General features: G+C 44.7%; 1 protein-coding gene across 3 annotated transcripts in view; it reads left to right on the forward strand.

Annotated features, from left to right (window-relative positions):
* Nucleotides 1-22,061, forward strand: part of LOC147732925 (histamine N-methyltransferase A-like) — a 248,382-nt gene that overhangs the window by 116,077 nt on the left and 110,244 nt on the right. For all 3 annotated transcript variants that reach the window (XM_086957460.1, XM_086957459.1, XM_086957461.1), the window contains one exon: nucleotides 9,728-9,835. In XM_086957460.1, the coding sequence (XP_086813586.1) occupies nucleotides 9,728-9,835 (108 nt within the window). The remainder of the gene's footprint in view (nucleotides 1-9,727; nucleotides 9,836-22,061) is intronic.

A 22,061-nucleotide genomic window follows, 5' to 3' on the forward strand; every position in this document is an offset into this window, starting at 1 on the left:
TTGTATAGACTGCTACGTGTACTTCCATGGGACCCGACTTAGGTTACAAATGTCTCACGTGGAATGTGAGGGGGATGCATACCATGCATAGATGCCACAAGATTCACTCATACTTAATTTGAAGGGACATACATATTGCCTTCCTCCAGGAAACACATCTCTTGGCACAGATAGGGAAAGCATTGCAACGGAGATGGAGGGGACAGGTATTCCACACTGATTACTCGGCATATGCCAGAGGGGTGGTCGTCTGGATAAGGGCGGGGTACCCTTTCAATGCACACAACAGCTTATTGACCCGGAGGGTAGGTATGTAGTGGTGAGGGGCAAACTAGATGGGAGGGACCTAACCTTGGGTTGCATATAAGCACCGAATGTGGACCAACCTGCTTTCTTCTCCTTGATGTCTGACGAGAATGTTAGGGAAGTTACTCCAGCCCGCTTTCTGAGCTACTGGCATTGATTAATGTATTGCCAAATGTGAAGAAATGCATTAAGATTGTGATTTAAGGTTACCCTTTTGGTGCTTGTGATGGAATGGTTCCATTATGACCTCCAGTGCACCTGTGCTCAAGACGGAACCATTCCGACATGTGCACAGGTGCTCTAAATCCCTCTGCTGCAAACAGCAGAGTGATTTCCTTTCCTTTTTTAGGTCTCAGGAGGTAGGGAAGCGCTTCCTCTGCCTCCCAAGCCTTTTTTTAATATTTTCAATGTAATGATGATTGCGCGCATGGTGCGCTGTCGTCATTACATTGAAAATTAAATGGAAACTTAGTTTCAGTTTCAATGTTTCGTGCTCATGGGGCATCTCCTCACCTGAGCACTGAAACACATGGGAGAGGTATCGTTGGAAAGGGGAGAATCTTTCCTTTCCAATGGCACCCTTCGCTAGTGTATCCCTGCTTGGTCATTGCCCCAGGAGGACAAACCCCAAGCAGGGATCCACCCACTAGGCAACAGGGAGGAAGGAGTTGACCCCATGGGCAAGGGCCTTTGCTCCCCCATTGAAAACTGGCATAACCAGTGTTTTTGCCCCGTCGGGGTGCAGAAAGCACCCTAGGCACCAGGGGTTCTTTTTTTATAGGCCAAGGGTGGGGGCTGCCCAGGATGGGAATGCAAATTCCCCCACCCGTTCCTCCAATCAATACAAAAGTCGTTCTGCCCTCCCACAAGGCAGATGGGGCAGAAAGCCCACTAGGCACTAGGGATTATTTATACATAGGGGTGGGGGCTGCCCAGAATGGGCATGCTAATTGCCCCACCCCTACAGTCTTTATTCCCCCTGGTAGGCAGATGGTGCAGTAGCTTCTGATCTGCCCCGGGGGTCAGAAAGCCCACTATGCACCATGGATTTTTTTTATGTCCAAAGAGGGGGGATTCCCAGAATGGAAATGCCAATGCCCTCAACCCACGAAAATGTGCTACAGTCTTCTTGCCCCCCGGCAAGCAGATTAGGGCAATAGCTCCTTATCTGGGCACCAGGGACTATTTCTTTTCAAAGTTTGGAGGTGGGGACTGCCCACAATGGGCATGCCAATGCCCCTATTCCCGCAATAAAAATGCCACCGTCTTTCTGCCCCCCCGGAGGCAGATGGGGGCAGTATTCCCTGATCTGCAACCCAGGGGCAGAAAGCCCACTAGGCACCAGTGATTTTTTTTAATATATAAGGGTGGGGGCTGCACAGAAAGGGTATGCCAAGGCCCCCAGCCTAAACAAATTTGCACAGTCTTTCTGTTTCCCTGTGAGGCAGATGGGGGCAATAGCCCCTTTTCTGCCCCCAGGGGTCTGAAAGCCCACTAAGCACCAAGGAATATGTTTTCAATGTTCTGTGGTTAGGGCTGGCCAGAATGGGCATGCCAGTGCCCCCACACGCTTCAAAAAATAACACAGATGCCATGCCCTCCCGGCTTTTATGTATGTAGGGGTGGTGGCTGCCAAGAATAGGAATACAAATGCTCCCACACACCCCCAAAAAACAGCCACAGTCTTGCTGCCACCTTTTCGGACATATCAAGGCAATACCCCTGATCTACCCCCTCTGCCCCAAGGCGGCCGAAAGCCTATTAGGCACTGCCCTTTTTCTGCAATGTGCTAAGCTGTAAATATTGGGCCCTAGAGCAGCCGGCTCCTAGGGAAACCTAGAAAACCTATAATTCTTTTTAAACTAGACACCCAGGGGAATCCAGTATGTGGTGACTTGTGTGGCTCTCACCAGGTTCTGTTACCCAGAATCCCTTGCAAACCACAAACTTTTGGGAAAACACACAATTTCCTCTCATTTTTGTGATGGAAAGTTCTGGAATCAGTGTGGATCCACAAATTTCCACACACCCAGCATTCCCCAAAGTCTCCCGATAAAAATGGTACCTCTCTTGTGGGGGTAGGCCTAGTACCAGGAAACAGGCCAAAACGCAACGTCGACACATCACATTTTTCCACAGAAAACAGACCCTTTTTTTGCCATGTGCCCAGATGTGGATTTTGGGCTCCAGCTCGCCGGCACAGAGGAAAACTTAGCAAACCTGTACATTTTCTAACACTAGTCACCCTGGGTAATCCAGTAAGGGGTGACTTGTTTGGCTCTCACCAGGTTCTGTTACCCAGAATCCCTTGCAAACCTCAAACTTTGGGGGGAAAACATTTTTCCTCACATCTAGGAGATGGAAAGTCCTGGAATCTAAGGGAAGCAACAAACGTCCACCAACACAGTATTCCTTCAAGTTTCCCGATGAAAATGGTACCTCACTTGTGTGAGTAGGCCTGGTGCTCGTGTGAGGAAACGGGCCAAAATGTACTGTGGAGACTTCAAAATTATCAATTACAAAAGACGTTGTTTTGCATGGGAGCCACCTGCGTTTTTGATCTCGGGCTCGGTGGCCATCTAGGGAAATCTATCAATCCCAGACATTTCTAAAAACTAGACTCCTGGGGGAGTCCAGGGTAGTATGACTTGTGTGGATTCCCCAATGTTTTCCTACCCAGAATCTCTTGCAAACCTCCAATGTGGGTAAAAAAACATCAAATGTGTCACATATTTCTGGTGGGAAAGTGGTAGGCTCAGCAGGCTGACACAAATATCCTACCACCCTGCGTGCCCCCAGGTCTCCTGGTAAAAATGGTACCTCACGTATGACAGGGAAGAGCCTAAAACGCATAGTGGAGACATCAAAATTATCTATCACAAAACAACCTGGTTTTGCAGGGGGTCACATGCGTTTTTTGGTCCCGGGCTTGACAGCCATCTATGTAAACCACCCAAACCCAGAAATTGTTGAAAACTAGATACATGGGGGAGTCCAGGGATGTGTGACTTGCGTGGATGTGCAACATCAGAGTAATTTGAAAGTGGTGGTGGTGCATAAGAGAGATGATTTTGGTGTGCGAGCGAGCAGGACATTTCAAAAGGGGGGTGAGGGAGGCATTCGCCCCTAAAAGTTTTTTCAAAATTGATCTAAAATTGTGCAATTGTGCTCTATCTTTAGAAATCAAACCCACAAATAACATATACATGACCCCTGTTTTTCCTCTTCATTTACTAATAACTTTGCCATCAGAATGGGGGCAGGAATATTTCAGATTTAAAAGCTCTTACTTTTAATAAATACTTTTGAATGGAAATTAAAATCTGATATACTAAGGTGAAACACTTTTGGTTCAGCTCTCCATGTTAATTCATTGTTTTGCTGATTTCTAGTGCCAATTACTTCAATAGCACATTTGAGCACCTTGAAACACGTGATATCAGGATGTGCGCTGTACTAAAAGTAATCCTTTTTGTTCATTGCACATCCTGAGCTCACGTTATGAGGGCTTATCAATCAATCAATCAGAAACATTTATAGAGCGTGCTACTCACCCGTGAAGGTCTCAAGGCATGGGGGGGGGGCTGCTACTGCTCGAAAAGCCAGGTCTTGAGGTATTTCCTGGAGGGGAGGTGGTAGTCCTGGGTCATTCGTAGATGTGCGGGGAGGGATTTCCATGTTTTGGCTGCCAGGTAGGAGAATGATCTTCCTCCGGCGGTGGTTCTGCGAATCCTTGAAATGGTGGCGGGGACGACGCTGGCGGAGCGGAGCTGGCAGGTGGGAGTGTGGAACTAGAGACGGTTGTTGAGGTATTCGGGGCCTATGTCGTGGAGCGCTTTGTCTGCGTGGGTGAGGAGCCTGAATGTGATCCTCTTGTTGACGGGGAGCCAGTGCAGGTTTCTCAGGTGGGCGGATATGTGGCTGTGGCGAGGGATGTCGAGGGTGTGTCGTGCGGAGGCGTTCTGTATGCGTTGTAGTCGTTTCTGTAGTTTGATGGTGGTTCCAGCGTATAGGGCGTTTCCGTATTCCAGTTGGCTGGTTACGAGGGCCTGGGTGACCGTCTTTCTGGTTTTGGTGGGGATCCACCGAAAGATCTTTCGAAGCATGTGCAGGGTGTTGAAACATGAAGACGAGACGGCGTTGACTTGCTTGGTCATCGTGAGGGAGGAGTCCAGGATAAATCCCAGGTTGCGCGAGTGATCGCGGGTGTCGGCACGGAGCCCAGAGCTGGGGGCCACCAGGAGTCGTCTCAGGCGGATGGGGATTGTCAGAGGATGAGGACCTCCGTCTTGTCTGAGTTCAGCTTCAGGCAGCTGAGCTTCATCCATTTTGCGACGTCTTTCATTCCTTTCTGTAGGTTGGTTTTGGCGGTGGCTGGGTCTTTGGTTAGGGAGAGTATCAGCTGGGTGTCGTCGGCGTAGGAGATGATGTGGATGTTGTGTTTCCGTGCGATGTCTGCGAGGGGGCTCATGCAGATATTGAAGAGGGTCGGGTTGAGCGAGGAGCCTTGGGGTACGTGGCAGATGATCTTGGTGGCTTCTGAGCGGGAGGGAGGGAGGCAGACTCTCTGGATTCTGTCGGAGAGGAATGAGGTGATCCAGTCCAGGGCCTTTCCTTGGATCCCAGTGTTGTAGAGGCAGGTTATTAGGGTGCGATGGTCCAGGAGGATGAGGGCGGTTGTTTCTCCGTTGTCCATCAGGGTCCTGATGTCGTCGGTGGCTGCTATGAGGGCAGTCTCGGTGCTGTGGTTGGCTCGGAATCCGCACTGGGATGGGTCGCGTGAGTTGTTTGCCTCTAGGAAAGCAGTCAGCTTTTTATTGACGGTCTTCTCGATGAATTTGGCCGGGAAGGGAAGAAGAGAGATGGGGTGGAAGTTCTTGCTGTCTTTGGGGTCCACTGTGGTTTTCTTCAGCAGGGCGTTGATTTCTGCGTGCTTCCAACTCTCTGGGAAGGTGGCTGATGTGAACAAGATGTTTATGATATTTCGGAGATGGGGTGCGATGATGGTGTCCGCTGTGTTGAAGATATGATGGGGGCTTGGGTCCGAGGGGGAGCCGGAGTGGATGGAGTTCATGACATTGGGGGTGTATTCAGTGCTGATGGGGGTCCAGGCACTGAGGGTGCTGGTGGGGGTCGCTGGTTGGGTGGCTGGAGGCTGAGACTGGGGTCCGAAGCTGTCGTGTATGTCTGCGATCTTTCGGTGGAAGAACGTGGTGAGGGAGTTGCAGAGTTCTTGTGATGGTGTGATGTCGTTGTTGCTGGCGCCGGGGTTGGAGAGCTCTTTGACGATGTTGAAGAGTCCCTTGCTGTTGTGGGTGTTGTTGTCTAGTCGCTCTTTGAATGATGTCCTCTTGGTGGTACGGATCAGCTGGTGGTGTTCGCGGGTGGCGATCTTGAGGGCTGCAATGTTTTCTGTAGTTCGTTCGTGGCGCCAGGTTTTTTCGAGGGTTCGGCAGGATTTTTTTGATTCTTTGAGGGTGTCTGTGAACCATGAGGTTTTCCTGTTGCCAGTCATGCCTGGGGGGTTCTTCAGTGGTGCGAGGTTATCGGCGCAGTTGGTGATCTACTGTGCGTGGTTGTGGGCTGCATCGTTGGTGTCGGCAGTGTCGGCTGGCGGGTTCTGGCTCAGCGTTGAGTGGAGCTGGTCTGTGGTTATTTTGCTCCAGCTTCTGCGGGGGATTTGTTGCGTGCGGTGGTGGGAGGTATTCTTTTTGAAGGTGAAGTAGATGCTTCTGTGGTTGGTCCAGTGTAGTCCAGAGTAGTGGCTGAAGGAGACGTGGTGGCTGGCGGAGAAGATGAGGTCGAGTGTGTGCCCGGCGATGTGGGTGGGGGTGTTCACCAATTGCTTGAGTCCGAGGTTGGCGAGGTTGTTGAGCAGGGTGGTGGTGTTGTTGTCGCTGTTTTTCTCCAGATGGAAGTTCAGGTCCCCTAGGAGGATGTATTCTGGTGAGGCTAGGGCGTGCGGGCTGATGAAGTCGGCGATGGTTTCGTTGAATTGTGTGCGTGGGCCCAGGGGTCTGTGTATGATTATCATGTGAGCCCCAGTGAAGGCAGAAAAAAGGGCATCGCAAGCAGCTGCCTGTAATCCCACCCTTTCCCAGGTCGTCATGGGATGAGGTCAGTGAGACTTGCTGGCCCCAACCCACCCTGTGACAACTTAGGAGAGGGTGGGATGGTGAGGGAGTTACAGCAGTGACTAACAAGCAGCCTCGGGAAGTACAGAACTGATGCCCTACAATCCCTGGGTGGCTTCTAAAATATGAAGCTGCTATGGATAATCAGTGGGCGGTCCTCCAAGTCCCCCGATTTCAGCAAACCTGTGCTGGTGCTAGGTTAGTTGTTCGTAGCGAGAAAAAAAGAAAACTTTACCTGGCACATGTGCACATGCGAGTATATAAACTGGCTTTCTGCCTGACCCTCAAGTGAGCAAAGGCAGGCACTGAGACACAGAAATGTTTTGTTCGACATGTGGATGCCAGTTGCTATAAGCAATTACCAGCAATTAATCATTTAGCAATTAACATCCACATGCCTACAACATTTGGAGGACAAAGCCCCCATGCTCACACACAGGAACTGCCTCTGAATGGGACACTAAGTAAAAATCATTAAACAACAACTTTTAGCAGTTATTGGAAATCCAATTCAAAGGTGAAGTCAAGTTTTTTATAAACATTAGAGATAAGTAACTTTAAAAAGTTACAGTCTCCATGTCTGATATGCAAATTTGTATTAACAGTCCAGAAACGGGCAGCCTGAATGAGCAGTGACTGAGGTATGGAATTCATCTCAGGACCTACATAACAGTTCATTGTGATTGAAAGGTCACCCTGAATAGGCAGAGATTACACTTTTGAACTCAGCAGAATGATGGGGTCCTGCTATCTTGTTGACACCTCAATGTCAAATCCTACCTGACAGGTCTGTTTGAGCCACATTTTAAAGTTGGCGCCCTTGAAAGGGAGCAAACACGATGCTCAGCCACTTCATGTGCATCCCCATCTGGTGCTTAAGAAACTTGTTTTTGCCTTACCAGACGTCTGTCTCCTCCTTTAAACTAGATTTTAGTGTTAGTTGTGAGTGTACACTGGTGATTCCCATAGTCCGCTCCTCTACAACCACTTAGCATTCAGAGCCCAAGTTCAGTGTGGGTAAAGACTTCGGCCATCTTGAAATTGACCTGACACATGGCCCTATGGGACTGTTAGTGATAAAGCAAAGTGGAACTACTGAAAAAGTGGTTTGGGATACCTCTGGGAACGTTTACTCCATTGGTTAGGGAGTGCCTAGGATGTATGCTCTCCTACTAGCTTATGCCAGACGTAAATGTGGCATACCAAGGCACCTCTAAGAAATACTTTCAGGATCTGCAAAAGAACAGAAGAGAACTGACCTGCTGTCTTCACCTGAAGGACTGGACTGCTCCCGCTTATATTTAGGTTGAAGAAGCAGACTCCAAAGGCCAGTTGAATAAATCCCTGTGTGGCTACATGGACCGAAACAAGTTGCAAGAGGCCTTTTGCTGGAAATTCCCAGCTGGCCAGTGGCAAATGGAACTTGGACTGGAGTTTGCTGGTGGTCTCTGCCTGACACCTTGAGAGTCTCTAAATGTCCCTCAGCGGTCCTGGGGGCCTTAGCAGTGCACTCCTGTGGTTGTTTGGGCACTTAAAGAAATTTATAATGTTTTGAAACACTTTTGATCCAGATCTTCAATTGTCCCTGCTGGGAAAAGTATCTAACCGGTAATGTCACTGACTTTTTCGAATTTTGTGATTTCCAGCTCCAGCAGGACTAGTTTAATCGGTGTATTGGACCTGCGCTTCATCACAGTCGGCAAAAAAATACTCCTAGCTCACAGTCTACAGTGACCATTGACCAAAACCTATGACTCTTTTACCCTCATTGGATTTATGTTGTTTTGGTATAATTTTGTTTACTAAATTTTTCTTTTTATGAATACATCGGATTGGGATTTGTATTGTGTCATTTCTCTGACTTTATTTTTTTTGGTACTTCTGAATACTTGACGTGATTTCCTTAAATTAAGACTCTCTGTTCTCTGCAATATCTACCAGGGGTTGAGCTAAGGTTTAAATTATTTAAACTTTTGACAGGACCTAATTACTTAGTGGACGCTATTACATTTGGTGGTCTCTCATCCACTCCAATTAATAATTCACTTTCTCACAGATGGTAGATGCTCATAGGATACCAAAATGTACAGCTTGGTGAATTGCCCTTTTTTGTGAAAGCTAATTGAGAGATTTATAACTAGACAGTTGGATATACCACTCACCTAATTTATAAGTCGATCATTTATAAAGGCATTCACAGGAACCACTTTCACTGTATTTCAGTTAAAGGCATTTTACTATTCTTTTTTTCTTTACAAAAAGAAAATCGTAAATACAGGATTTTCTGTTTGTAAAGAAGAAAATACAGTGCTGCCCTTGTCAGAGGACTTTTCTCCCATGGCGGCGGTAACATTATAATGTTAAAATGTTTTCTTACTGATAGGATTTAGCACTATAGTATTATTATAGCATTATTAGTGGAACCAACGTGTTATGGAAATTATGACGCTTCATATGCCCCCTGAAGTTTTTTCCGACCTCTTCCTGTATCCAGTGTCAGTGCCCTTAATTAAGCACCCACTGTCCTTGCTTTTTGGCAACTCAGTCGATCTTTGATCGACTGAGGGGCCCAAGTTGTCAACAACTGTTTTCCTTAGAGAGTAAAGGTTGTGAAGAGGAAGTTGAATAATGTAATAATGTCACATTTAGTACTCTTCATTACTATCCATCCAAATCTTCCTATGCATTAGGACCAGGAAGTGGCTTCCCTCGCTGAAAGCAATAGACACCTCATAACAAACAAAAAGTAAAAAACACTATCATACTCTTTTCATATTCGTTGGGTTTTTTAATGCAGCATTTATTTTGCTTGATAACTGTCTTCTGGAAAAATCAAATTGAAAAATACTACAGTGCATTTCCATGATGATATTGTCAGGGAGTGGTGATTAAGAATAAGGAATGTAGAATATGTTTATTTTAAACTAAGAAGTTTTTTTTCAAGTTCCTGTTTTCAGCAAATAGTCTTTGTCAAATGCCAAAGACAATTTACCTCACACAGAGCAAATGAAGGACTCCTGGGAAAACGAATACTATACCAATCAACAAATAGCAGTAGTTTAGGGATGTACACCTTTTTGGACTGATACGAGATGTGATTTACAGTGATATCAGGGGGCTGACTCATAGCGAACTCTAGGTATATTGTAGACCATAGGCCTTGCAGAGGGCTGAAGCGAACAAGCCAGACCTAAAAAGTGCAGGAGTTACTAGGGGGTGTTTTCAGATATGTGGTATGCTTACATTTTTTGAGAATTTTTAAAGAATGTCATATATTTTTTACTTAGGAAAAATGGATATACAGCTTTTGTCAAAATTGCAAGCTCAGTGCCCAGGAGTCCAAGTTAATAATCATGTCGTTGAACCAAACTCTGATCATCTCTCCAAATACCAAGGTAATATATTCAGAAACATGAATACTGTATGTAGTCTAAAGTGTGTTTAGTTCAACTTCGTTATACAGTGTGTTTCCAGACTTGTGTCATTGTTGAACCTCATTGAAAGGTAGTTTTTAATATGGTTAATCATATAATGAGTTTTGTTAATATTCTTATGAAACAATGAGTACTGTTGCCTGAAGCATTATTTTTCTTTTATAAAACTTGATTTACATTTCCTCATCTCTTGTTACCATAACCCTTTCAATATTAGTAAATATATTCTGAGTTGATCAAGGTAAGAGAGATTCTTCAGTATGAAGGGTGGGTGGTAGCTACCTGCATTTTAGAGGTGACAGAGAGATCCTAGCAGTCATGTGCAGTGAGTGACTGCACCTGCCTGCAGGTGGGTGTCTATGTGGACCATTGGAACTCATTTCCCCCTCCAAATGTCTGCCATCAGGGGGCGCACCGACAGTGGGCCACTTTTTTCTAAGATTTTAGAGGATATAAGGACAGAGATGATGCGAAAAGAGATTAAGGACGTAGATCAGATGGATAAATTCAAAGGAAAATAGCGGTGGCATCGGCAAGCTCAAAAACAGATTTTGTGACTTTCATTTAATTTTCTGATACTAATATTCCATCCATTGTTAAGATATGCCTTATTTTGCACACTCACGCTATGTGGCCACCTACGCATTTAGCATGTACTCCACGAAAAATGGAAGACAAGTCTGTAAATCCCCACTCAATAACCTCATGTGGCATTCACACAATGGATGCAGAGTGAGAATTCTAAAAACTGCAAATTTTCCTCATGCACCACACAAAGTTCTGACTGTATGCAAAGAATGGCATTATTGCAATCTGGGGAAAAACCAAAATCAAATAATTTGAGAAATTTAAATTCCTGCTAGACGGGAGTGTCAATTACTTTTTAAGGGTTCAGACAAATTCTACAGCACAAGAAGAATTCTGCATTGATCTGCTCGCTTGTCTGCTTGTGCTTTTATTTTTTTGCGTTTTGTATTTGCAGTGCCCTATCTTTCTTTTTTTTGTCCTCCTTTGCCTCTATCGTACCATTTTGCTTTTCTCGCTAGCCGAAATGTCCATAACCTCATTTGCTGATATGAGTCCATGACAATGGAGTAGCTGTAGGGTGCCCTGGAGCCACCAATCGCACCGTACCGAGCCCAATACTTACACCAACCCGATGAAGAGATAAAAGAGTCACCATGAAGGAAGGTACTATCAGCCGAGGCGGAAAGGGGCTTAATCGTTGGACACCTACAATAAATACCAGTGCTCCCAACAATTCATAATAGGTGCCCAAAATTCCTGTCTGCCACGCCCCTTAATTGCACTGTCCAGCTTTGCCACATATCTTATAGATGATAGCCAACATTCATAACTTGGAGCAATCGAAGAAACCCACAATTTACAGATTTCCCTACGGGCCAGTAAAATCGCATAGAATATCAGATTTAGATGCTTCTTAATACTTGTGCTTTCAGAGTCCATCAATCCAAAAATAACTAGTAAAGCGCTTACCTTAACTTGTATCATCAAGGAATCAGAAAGAGCTTTACTCACGGCTGTCCAATCTTAGGACAGAGGAGAAACATATGGAGATCGTCTTCCCTCACGCTGCCGCACTTTGGACACGCCACATCACCTCCTCGACCAAACTTTGATAGCCTCCGAGGCGACCAATAGGCTTTGTGAACGGTGAAAAGATGATTCCTTCTCAGGTATGCAGGCTTTACTATTTTGTATAAAGTACGCATAGATACTTGCCATTGGTCTTCAAGCGTAGTTGACAGCAAGCATCTGCCCCAAAGATCATCAGGAAGGCTGAAGTTCCCGTCTTCCATATCCACCATGAACCAATACCAGAGTGCTATCTCCCTGGCTGGAGACTGCCTGGAGACAACTTTCTCCTCGAATTCGTTATATCCTCCAACTTATGTACTAGCAGCTTGAAACCAGCTTAAAACTTGGAGATATTTAAATCTTGATATTCTTTGACCTGATATCTAGTTACATTCCTCCCATGAAAGCAACTGATCTTCCTGCAGGAGATGATTCCAAACTTCTATTCCCGCTTCCCTCAAGGGTGCGGCCAATGCATCTTTGGCCCATTCAGGGGACCCCGGAGAACCCAGATCGGAGGTTAATTGCTGAAATATGGCAACTTCACAGTTCTCCTTACTCTATACCATGTCTCAGGCATGCCTCTTAAGATCTTAAGCCTTACTTTTTTGAAGTACCTTGGGTCGGCGTACTTAAACATAAAACCTCCTTCCCTCAGGTTGTGGCTTTTCAACTGAACCTCAAACATACCGCCTATTTCTGAATTAGATGGTGTGAGTAAAAACATCCTTCCGTTTTTTTAACAAGAAAGACAAAGAATATAGGGGCACATGCATCAACCTATTTAGGAAGTGCAAACGGTGCGAATCGGTAAATTCGTCCGTTTGCACTTCCAAAATATGTGTTTGGGATGCATCAAGCATTTTTGAGTAATTCGGTATTTTTACCGAATTCCAAAAATGCGATTGCTTTTAAGGAATTGCAAATTTGCGATTCCTTAAAAGCTATGCATCATTTAAAAACAAAAATGCGATTATTCAAATTGGAAGTGCAAATTACCACGAGGTTCAACCTCGTGGTAATTTGCGAAATTGTTTAAAAATGCTTAAAAATGCATTTTTAAACTGTCCAGTTACAGACACACATGTCCTTAGGACATGTGTGTGTGAAACATGCACTTTCAAATGCATTTCAGGGGTGCAGGGGGGGGTCCTTTGGACCCCCCCCTGCACCCATGAAATTTTCTAAGTGCCACTCGCAATTTGCTACTGCCTTCCAATTGACTACATTGATTCCTATGGGCCTCTAGGCCCATAGGAATCAATGTAATGCCATTCCTTAAGTGCACTTCGCAATTAAGGAATCACAATTTCCGAAAATTAAGAAATCCTAAAAACTTTTAGGATTTCTTGATGCATAGCATTTTGCATTTCCTAAATAGCGATTCCTTAATTGTCGCTATTTAAGAAATGCAAAATCCTAGATTGATGCATGTGGGGGATAGCAACAAATCAGGTAACACTAACCCCCTTTTTCCAATCTCCTCAGCTACTTCCAGGAGATTCTTGGCCCTTTAGAAGCCCAAATGAAAGAGCTGATCTGTCCCTGGAGTTTTGAAAACCAGACTTTAGAAAAGGGGAGAGGAATAGATTCAAATAAAAACGTAAACTTCGGCAGTATCACCATTTTTACAAGATTAACCCGACAAAACAAGGTCAAAGGTAAGTGCGCCCAGTTCTTCAGCAGGGTGACCACTTCCTTCTTAGCAATCTCGAAGTTCACTTCCGTGAGCTTCGCGATATCCTGTGTAATCCTTACCCCGAGATATCTCATATCCTAAGTTCATCTTATCCCATCTGCTGTAAGATTCCAAGTCATAATCTCAGTTTTCTGTTTATTAATCTTATACCCTGAGATATTCCCAAATTCAGTGGTAATTGCTAGAACAGCCTCTAGTGCACTATTGATCTCACTGGTAAAGACCAAGATATCGTCTGCGTATAGGCCTATCTTTTTACTCCACCCATTATAATTAAAAGTTGAATTTCTGCGTAGTCTCTGAGCCGTCTAGATAGTGGCTCAATGTATAAATCGAATAGCAGAGGGGACAAAGGACAACCCGGTCTCGTTCCCCTTGATATCTGAACTGGTTCTGTCAAAACTCCATTAACTAAAACCCTAGCAAGAGGTGCCGCATATATACCCTCAATCATTTTACATATGTTTGGACCCAGGTTAAGAGATTTGACTACTGTTTTTAAGAAAACCCAATGACACTGTTGAAAGCTTTAGCGGCATCCAGTGCCATTACCGCTAAAGGGAGATTATACGTGCTGGCCAGTTCTATTGCGCCAATAAGATTGAATGCCAGTTCTTTAAGCATTCTCCCTCAGATAAAACCCTTTTGATCCTTGTGTACCACCAAGGAGATAACCCCGTTAAGCCTTTCTGCTATAATCTTTGCAAAAAGCTTATAGTCAGCGTTTAAAAGTGACACTGGCCTATATGAATCACAATTTTTGGGGGATTTACCAGGTTTCAAGATTAACACTATGGTGGCCTTTTTCCAAGAGTCTGGAAAACCCGCTCTAGACATAAAAATATCATTAAACATCTGTAACAAGATCGGACCCAAGGTATCCATTAAGGCCCTATAAACTTAATGAGGGAGACTATCCGGTCCCCGTGCCTTCCCTTTCTTTCCCTCACTTATAGATTTCTCTAATTCCCCTATGCTGATCTCTCCATTCAAATGCCTAGTATTCTCCATTGGTAGCTGCTGATACTGATCTTGCGCTAGCCACCTCAGCACTTCTTCTGGGGTGACCTCCAAATCCTCCTTATACACATCCGCATAATGTTTATAAAATACAGCTACAATAGCCTGGTTGTCTGATAAAAGAGCCCCAGTATGTTCACACCTAATCTCCTTAATTGTGTTCCTGACTCGGTCACTCATAATTTTCCAAGCTAGTAACTTACTAGCCCACTCCCCATACTCAAAATGCTCTAGGCGGCTGTAGTGCCCTATCTTGTCCTCAGTGATTGTGTTAAGTCTGAAATCGCTGGCCCAGAATGTCTGTCCAGTAATCTTTCACTCAATGTTTGGACCTGAAAATTGCTCATGCCCACACATTTTTTTTACACATGGAAACTGAATAATCGCAGCTAACAATCAGCACCCAGAAAACCATCACAGACACCCTTGTCACAAGCAAGCTGGACTACCAGAACACCTTCAATGTCAGCATTATTTAAACATTCACCTGAAGCCTGAAGACCATTCATACCTAAGTGGCCAGAATCACCCTCAACCTCCCACACTACACTCACATTACAACACAGCTGAAGGAGCACCACTGACTGAAATGAGCTTAATTCAAAGTCCTCACCTACACTTTCAATGCATCAAATAACGATGGCTGATCATGCCTCAACAATTGCATCTTCTTTAACAAACCTTACGGATACCTCTATTTATCCAGACTTATATTTGAACACATCCCATGCATACAGCAAACCAGATTCGGCAGTCAAGCCTTTTCCAATATCACTCCTAAAGCATTATATGACCTGATGCTACATCTAAGAACTGCCTCCTCACTTCTTCAATTCTGCAAGAAGCTGAAAACATAATTGTGAGAGTTTGCCTACCAGACCCCTTCAACTACGGTATCGCTCCTCTCATCTGTCTTCGCAGGGATACGAACGGGGACACAACCCGGAAGTCCCTCCCTCGAACACCGGAAGCAGTTACCCAGGGCCAATAAGAGAGGAGTGGAATAACCATTACGGGGAGGAAGTCGGTGGAACCAGGACAGCGTGGAAGGGAGACGCGGGACCCGAACACAAGCAGGAAGACGCGGGACCCGGTTTCAAGCGGGAAGACGCGGGACCCGAACACAAGCACGAAGACGCGGGACCCGGTTTCAAGCGGGAAGACGCGGGACCCGAGTGCAAGCAGGAAAACGCGGGACCCGATTTAAAGCAGGAAAAAGACGCAGAACTCGACCAAAAGAAGACCTGGACATCAGGAACCACCGAGGACGAAGACGAGACGTGGTCCGAAGATTGGTGGTATCCGGAGGTGGCTGGAGAGCAGCCGTGACTCAGGAGAGTTACGGCGGAGCCAGGTTAGTGATTGTAAACTGGGAATAGACGGGAGAGGGTGGTAAACGAACGGGTGTGGGTAGCGTCCAACAAAGTGATGTCTCTGAGTTCTTTGTGAATGAAACGCTGCCTTAGTTTAAATCCCATGTTACCGTAGGAACGGTCCGCTCCTATACCCTTCTTTTCTAATCGAACACTAGCTGATAACAGTTATGATACCCATTTGGGTGTGGTAGAAACACCTATCCTTGTCCTCTTTTTCAACCTTTACTTTATGTGGTGGGACTGGTCTCCAAACGCTTAGGTACACTTGTATGCTATGATGTTATAGCGTTACGACCTTTTGAAACAGCAATACATTATTCTAACGGCTCCTTTCATTTCTTTGTTTTTCTATGAGCCTCCGGGGAACACACCACAATCAAGGACAAACCGAAGACCGGACTTCATCATCCTCGTCGGACTCGGATGACGCTGTAAAACATCCAAAACCAATAACTCAACAACCTTCAACTTCTTTACCACTTATTAATAAACCTTCCTTTAAACCTATTCTTCAGCCTCCTTGCCTGTTTATCAAGCCTGCCCTCCCACAATAATTTTTTGACTCGTCCAAATAGGCGTTCGATGTAGCTAGATTCACACCTGCTCAGCATACCATCTCGGGTGCTAGTGTGCTCTAAAAGTCTCCATAGCATAACATAACCAAGAAAGTCCAAGCACAGTCATCTCTCTATACCTCAAAGTGGACTTGGCTTTCGAGATTTCTAGTTGCCTTGAGCCATGTTTCCTTGAAATTAATGGCTATCATGCTATTATAGTGGATTTCAATTTAATAAAATTGTATGCTTAATATTATGAACATTTCTACACTAAAACGAAAAGACTGCACTTGACAGAACTTTGGGGCATATTAGCAAGGGCTAAAGCGGCAATATTTTTATCACCCTATCAGCAAGCTGTCGCTAACAGCAGTTAGTGACAGCTTTTAGGTGATAGCAGCTGGTTTGGGGCCTGCTTTGCATGTCAGCGATATTTATCGCTAATGACATGCAAAGTTTGCGTACCCAAACTGTTAGAGACTGAAAGCAGTCGCTAACACAGCTATCGCCTATTAGCAAAGCAGGCTTAGCAATAAAAAAAGTTGCGCTAAGCATGATTATCAATAGAATCTAACACCTGCTAATAGGATGACTTACCTGTATATTCAATGGGGAGTGGATTGTTAGGTTAAGCCCCCATTGGCATTAATGCCAATGGGGACATTTCCAGCGATATTCACTCATTCCTACGCTATCGCTGGATATTTTAGCACAATGGAGAAAAACGTTGCTAATAGCATTTCCAGCGATAGACAGCGATAAATTAAAATGTGCTAAGAGCGTTTTGCGATATATATCGCAATTCATTGCTAATATGCCCCTTTGATTTTCTGTGCATGACTAAACTAAGCGCAAAATTAAGTCAAACTTCCAACGTGGATTTTAACGGAGCTGTGATATGTGTTTTCTTTTCTGTTCACTGCACGTAACCAAAGTGTGCAATATATAATGCTCTGTAATGACATGTTGTTCACCTAAACGCCGGAGGAAGCCTTTTGTAACATTCAGTGTTCTTTTTGTCAATAATACTATAAGTCAATAATCGGTTAGACATCCATTGTTTTGAGTAACTAGATTTGTAATGTCACATCTAATGACGTTAGGCTAGAATAGGGCAAATTAACATTCATTTACAGCATAGGGCTAGGATGTGGCAATAGATGATATTGCATAATTCTGATTTGTTATTTGTTTTCCTTTGCACTCCTAATTTCTACCTTTCCATTGACCTTTGTTATTAATAGTTCTATATAAGATGGTACATTTTGGAGGTGAGCCACTCTGGTTTGCTTGACTCTAGAGAGTAAACCCTTGTTGGATAGTCACCACTTTGGACTTAGAATATTTTTCACTTGACTTAATGTCATTCTCATGCTGCATTTCAATGAGTCTTACCCTGATTCCCTATATTGATTTACTCTGCACTTCAACTAATTACTGTGTTTGAGTTATGTATTGCACCTAAATTATTTTAATAAACCGTCATAGCTTACATCTTACTATTGACTCTTAAGGAGTTATTCCAATTAAATGCTAATTATTTAATTTGTGTTTGGGTGCCATTTCAGCATTTTCGAGACACATTGCCTTATATATGCTTGAGGTTTAACACCATCCTCGATTCTGAGAAGGCAATATATCCTGATTATCTGATTAGATAGTGTCTACACTTTTGGTGGAGAATGCGGACACCCCAAAAATAGGCACGCCAAATATAGACACCTGAAAACCTTTAGCGCTTGGACGCCCCAGGGCAGCAACTGCGCTTTATAAATTGACTTTTCATTTCATTTAATTCATTTAGGTTCTCTACATTTTTTTTCATCCCATAATCTGGATTCTGTCTGCCCCAGTGGTTGCTAAATTGGAGGATTATTTGCAGTGTTAAATGTTTCTGAGCTGTTCTGGACCAAATGAGAGTGAATAGAAATACTTCTAGATGAATTGTGGTGTGTTTTGTATTTGTATTGTGTATTGTGGTTGTTTGTAGTTTGGGTATTTTCGGAAGTGTACTATGTGTGAGCTCTTTTGCATTGCAATTCTGATTTGCAGGTCTTTAGGTGGCCTAGTTACTGTGATTTTGATAATTTTGTCATATTTATCAGCTTGGGTTATGTATTTGTTGTTGAGTCCATCTAGTTTTTAATGTGGTAGAAATTGAGTTATTACTGTCACTTAATAACTTTTTTATCGACAAGATTGCGAAAATTAAAGCTGACATTCCTACTGTGCCTCAGCCTACCCTCACCAGCCCTGCCACTCCCCCTTCCTCTTCCCTCGACACTTTCCCCCCTATCTCCCTTGACTTGTTTCACAACTACCTGTCTAAAGTTAAATCTGGCTCTCCTTTGGACGGTGTTCCTGCACGGATCCTCAAAATCCTCTTCACTAATTGTCCTGGTCCTCCCCTCTCTTTTCTCAACTCCTCACTGGCCTCCGGTGCTGTCCCCTCTTCCTTCAAATCTGCTGTTGTCCTCCCTATTCTAAAAAAACCTGGTCTAGATCCTTCCCTCCCCGCTAATTTCCGTCCCATTTCCCTTCTTCCCTACCTGGGTAAGATCCTAGAGACCCACGTCACCTCCTGCCTCTCCTCATACATCGAGGACAATGGCCTTTTAGCTTCCCACCAGGCGGGCTTCCGCCCTGGCCATTCTACAGAAGCGGTGGTTCTAGCGGTCTTGGATGAACTCAAGGGCAAGGCAGATGTTAACCTTCCCCAAGCCTTGGTGCTTCTCGACTTGTCCGCTGCGTTTGACACGGTCGACCATTCCATTCTTCTCGACCGTGTCTGCGCAGCGGGCATTCGGGGCGCGGCCCTCTCCTGGCTAGCATCCTTTCTTCAGGATAGGCATCAGGCTGTTCATCTCTCTGGTTTCTCTGCCCCTTCCTGTTCGGTCACATGTGGTGTTCCTCAGGGCTCTTCTCTTTCCCCTCTCCTCTTTAATCTGTATATCTGTCCCCTTGTTTCTTCTCTTCTCAAGCTGGGGGTCTCTGTATATAATTACGCAGATGACCTCCAGCTTGTCTTTGATCTATCTTCCCCTCCTGATTCTATTCCCAAGTTCAGTTCCACCCTTATCTTTATCTCGGAGTGGATGAGCGCCAACCATCTTAAGCTCAACCCCGATAAGACGGAACTTGTCCTCACGGGTGGTCCTTCTAACCCTTGGTCCCCTGCACATTGGCCCCCCTCCTTTGGCCCCCCCCCCACGCCTTCTCCCACTGTTCGCACCCTTGGCATTAAAGTCAGCTCTGACTTAACCATGCACAGCCAGATCAGCTCTGTTGTGTCTTCATGTTTCCTCTCCCTCCGTCTTATTCGGAAAATATCTCGCTTTTTCACCATCGACGCGCTTAAAACCATAGTCTTGGCTTTAGTCATCTCACGCCTCGACTATGGCAATGGCCTGTACGTGGGTATCCCCTCACACGAATCCCGACGTTTACAGGCCATTCAAAACCAGGCTGCCCGTCTCATTCTCTCCCTCCCCAAATCCTCTCACATTACCCCGGCTCTGAAATCCCTTCACTGGCTCCCCATCCGCTTCAGATCCCTTTTCAAACTTGCTTGCTTTGCCTTTCGCGCCCACTCCCGCTCTGCCCCTGCCTACATCACTTCCCTCATTTCTTCCTATGTTCCCAGTCGCACTCTCCGCTCTTCCTCTCTCTCCCTTCTTCACATTCCCCGCTTCCGCAAATCCAGATCCGGGGGCACTCGTCTCTCCGTCTTGGCCCCCCAGTTCTGGAATAGTCTCCCACTACATCTTCGCTCCATTCCTATTTTCAGCCACTTCCGTAAAGCCTTAAAAACTTTTCTTTTTTCTTTGGCTTTCCCTTCTTAGGTCCCCTGTGTCCCCCTCCGTGAGTTCTGACCCAGGTCCCCCAGCGCCAGGAAGCCGCTTGGCAGCAGTGCGCTCTATTAAATATTGTTTTCATTTCATTTCATTTCATTACTGTTTGTATACATTTGTTGACTGGGGGCCATGCCATTGCACTGGAAACCTCAGGTAGTGATTTTCAAGTGTTGCTTTTTGAGGGGCACCTGACCTTGTATTTGATATACTTCTATAACAATGATTTTGAATATATTTAAAACTCAAGGTTCACTTGTGTCTCTCTGGGATTTTAATGCAAGGTTGTCCCCCCATCCTAAGTTACAAAATGATAATTAGGCTCTGGAGGGTTTTGATCAAAGAGGTGAAGAGATAGAGGCCTTCCTCTCGTCACTTGATTTGCATAATATTATGGATGAGGCTGGCATTTGTTACTCAGGATTACCCACCTTCAGGGGCAGGGACCGCTCATCCACTATCGATTATATTTTTACTACCAGTATTTTAATTAACTCAACTGCCTGGTGCCATAATTTGTTCACATTTTGGAGAACATAACCCCATCGAAGTAGCAATGGTTAAACCATCCAGGTGAAATTTAATATTAGAGTCAGGATTGGAAATTGCAGTCAACCACAGACAATCTTAGGGAGGTAAGGAAACTCCAGAATCAGGCCCAATTTCTGGGAATGTAATAAATGCGAACCAGGGGTTGGTTTTGAGTTGCTTGGCAGACAAGGGAGGTTATCAGGGGATAGTTAGTTTTGTTGTGGACCTTTGTTTAAACATTAAAAAGATCCCTTTCAAAACATTCCAAAGTGACTTACACAGCCCGTGATGGTTTAACTACAAATGCTTTGCTTCTACCTAATCTCTCTATTGGGACCCTGCTGCTAACCCCAGGTACTCCTACAGTAGCTGCTCTCCTGAAACAGTATAAAGCAGCTACTGCTGAGAGATGGAAGAGGTGATCTCACAGCAGTGGGATACAATAGTGTATGCTGCATCCACAAAAAGACAACAAGTCCTTCTGACCATACTGTCACCCCAATTGGTTGTCAGATCCCCAGTGAGGCATGTGTGGGACACGTTTACCAAATATATTCTGCTTCAACAAAAAAAAACATAGTTTCTCAGATATACAAGTCACCCTATGCAAAGTTGTTGTTTCTATTCAACAGAGTGTTGGTGCAAAGTCTCCTGGCCCAGACGGAGTCCCTATTGATTTGAATAAATGTAACATCAAACGCTGAGTCCCGCAGCTGACTAATTTTTTAACAATCTTAAACATTCATCGGTACCAAGTTCTTGGGCTACTTCCGCTATTGTTTCAATCTTCAAGAAAGGGAACAGGTCACTTCAAAGATGATATAGTCCCATCTCACTGATCTATACTGCTGTTAAAATCCTATGAAGAATATAATAAAACAGAACTAAGGCGTGGGCAGCAGAAAACTCAATTATAAATCCATGTCAATATGGCTTCAGAAATTCCAGAGGCACTAATGAGCAATATCTGAACCTGAATTGAAACATAGGCAAGTACACAATAGCAAAGTAAAGACCTTTGCATCTTGCATTTAAGGAATTATCCTCAGAGTTAATCACCCGAAGCTGTGGGAACTCCTTCTCTCAATTTGGATGGATGTGGCACTTGTACACTTTTTAGCATCTTTGCATAGGAATGCCAGGATAAGATTTAGCCCAGATGGTGAAGTTTCTAAGGAAATCAAGATTGATTGCAGGGTGCGGGAAGGCTGTGTGCTTGCCCCTTTACTGTGCATCTTCTGAATTAACAAACTCAGTCCTTATTTATCAACTTGCATCCCTGACATTTCAAAGGTAAACTGTGCCTCTCTCCCAGTACTGCTATATACTGATATCGACGTAATGATGGCTTGTACCCTAAAAAGCACTGCACCTCCTTGTGCATTTATTTGTGCAAATTATGGCCGTCCTGGATTTACCGACTAATTTCTCCTAATCATATATTATGGCGTGCAGCCCTAAGTATACTCAGCTTTCATGCTTTGTAATCAGTACAACCCGTTTACAAAGCACTAGCACTTTTTCTTATCTAGAGGTCACTTTTGATGCAGCAGG

Source organism: Lissotriton vulgaris, chromosome 2_1 (genome assembly GCF_964263255.1).
Source record: "Lissotriton vulgaris chromosome 2_1, aLisVul1.2, whole genome shotgun sequence".
NCBI lineage: Eukaryota > Metazoa > Chordata > Amphibia > Caudata > Salamandridae > Lissotriton > Lissotriton vulgaris.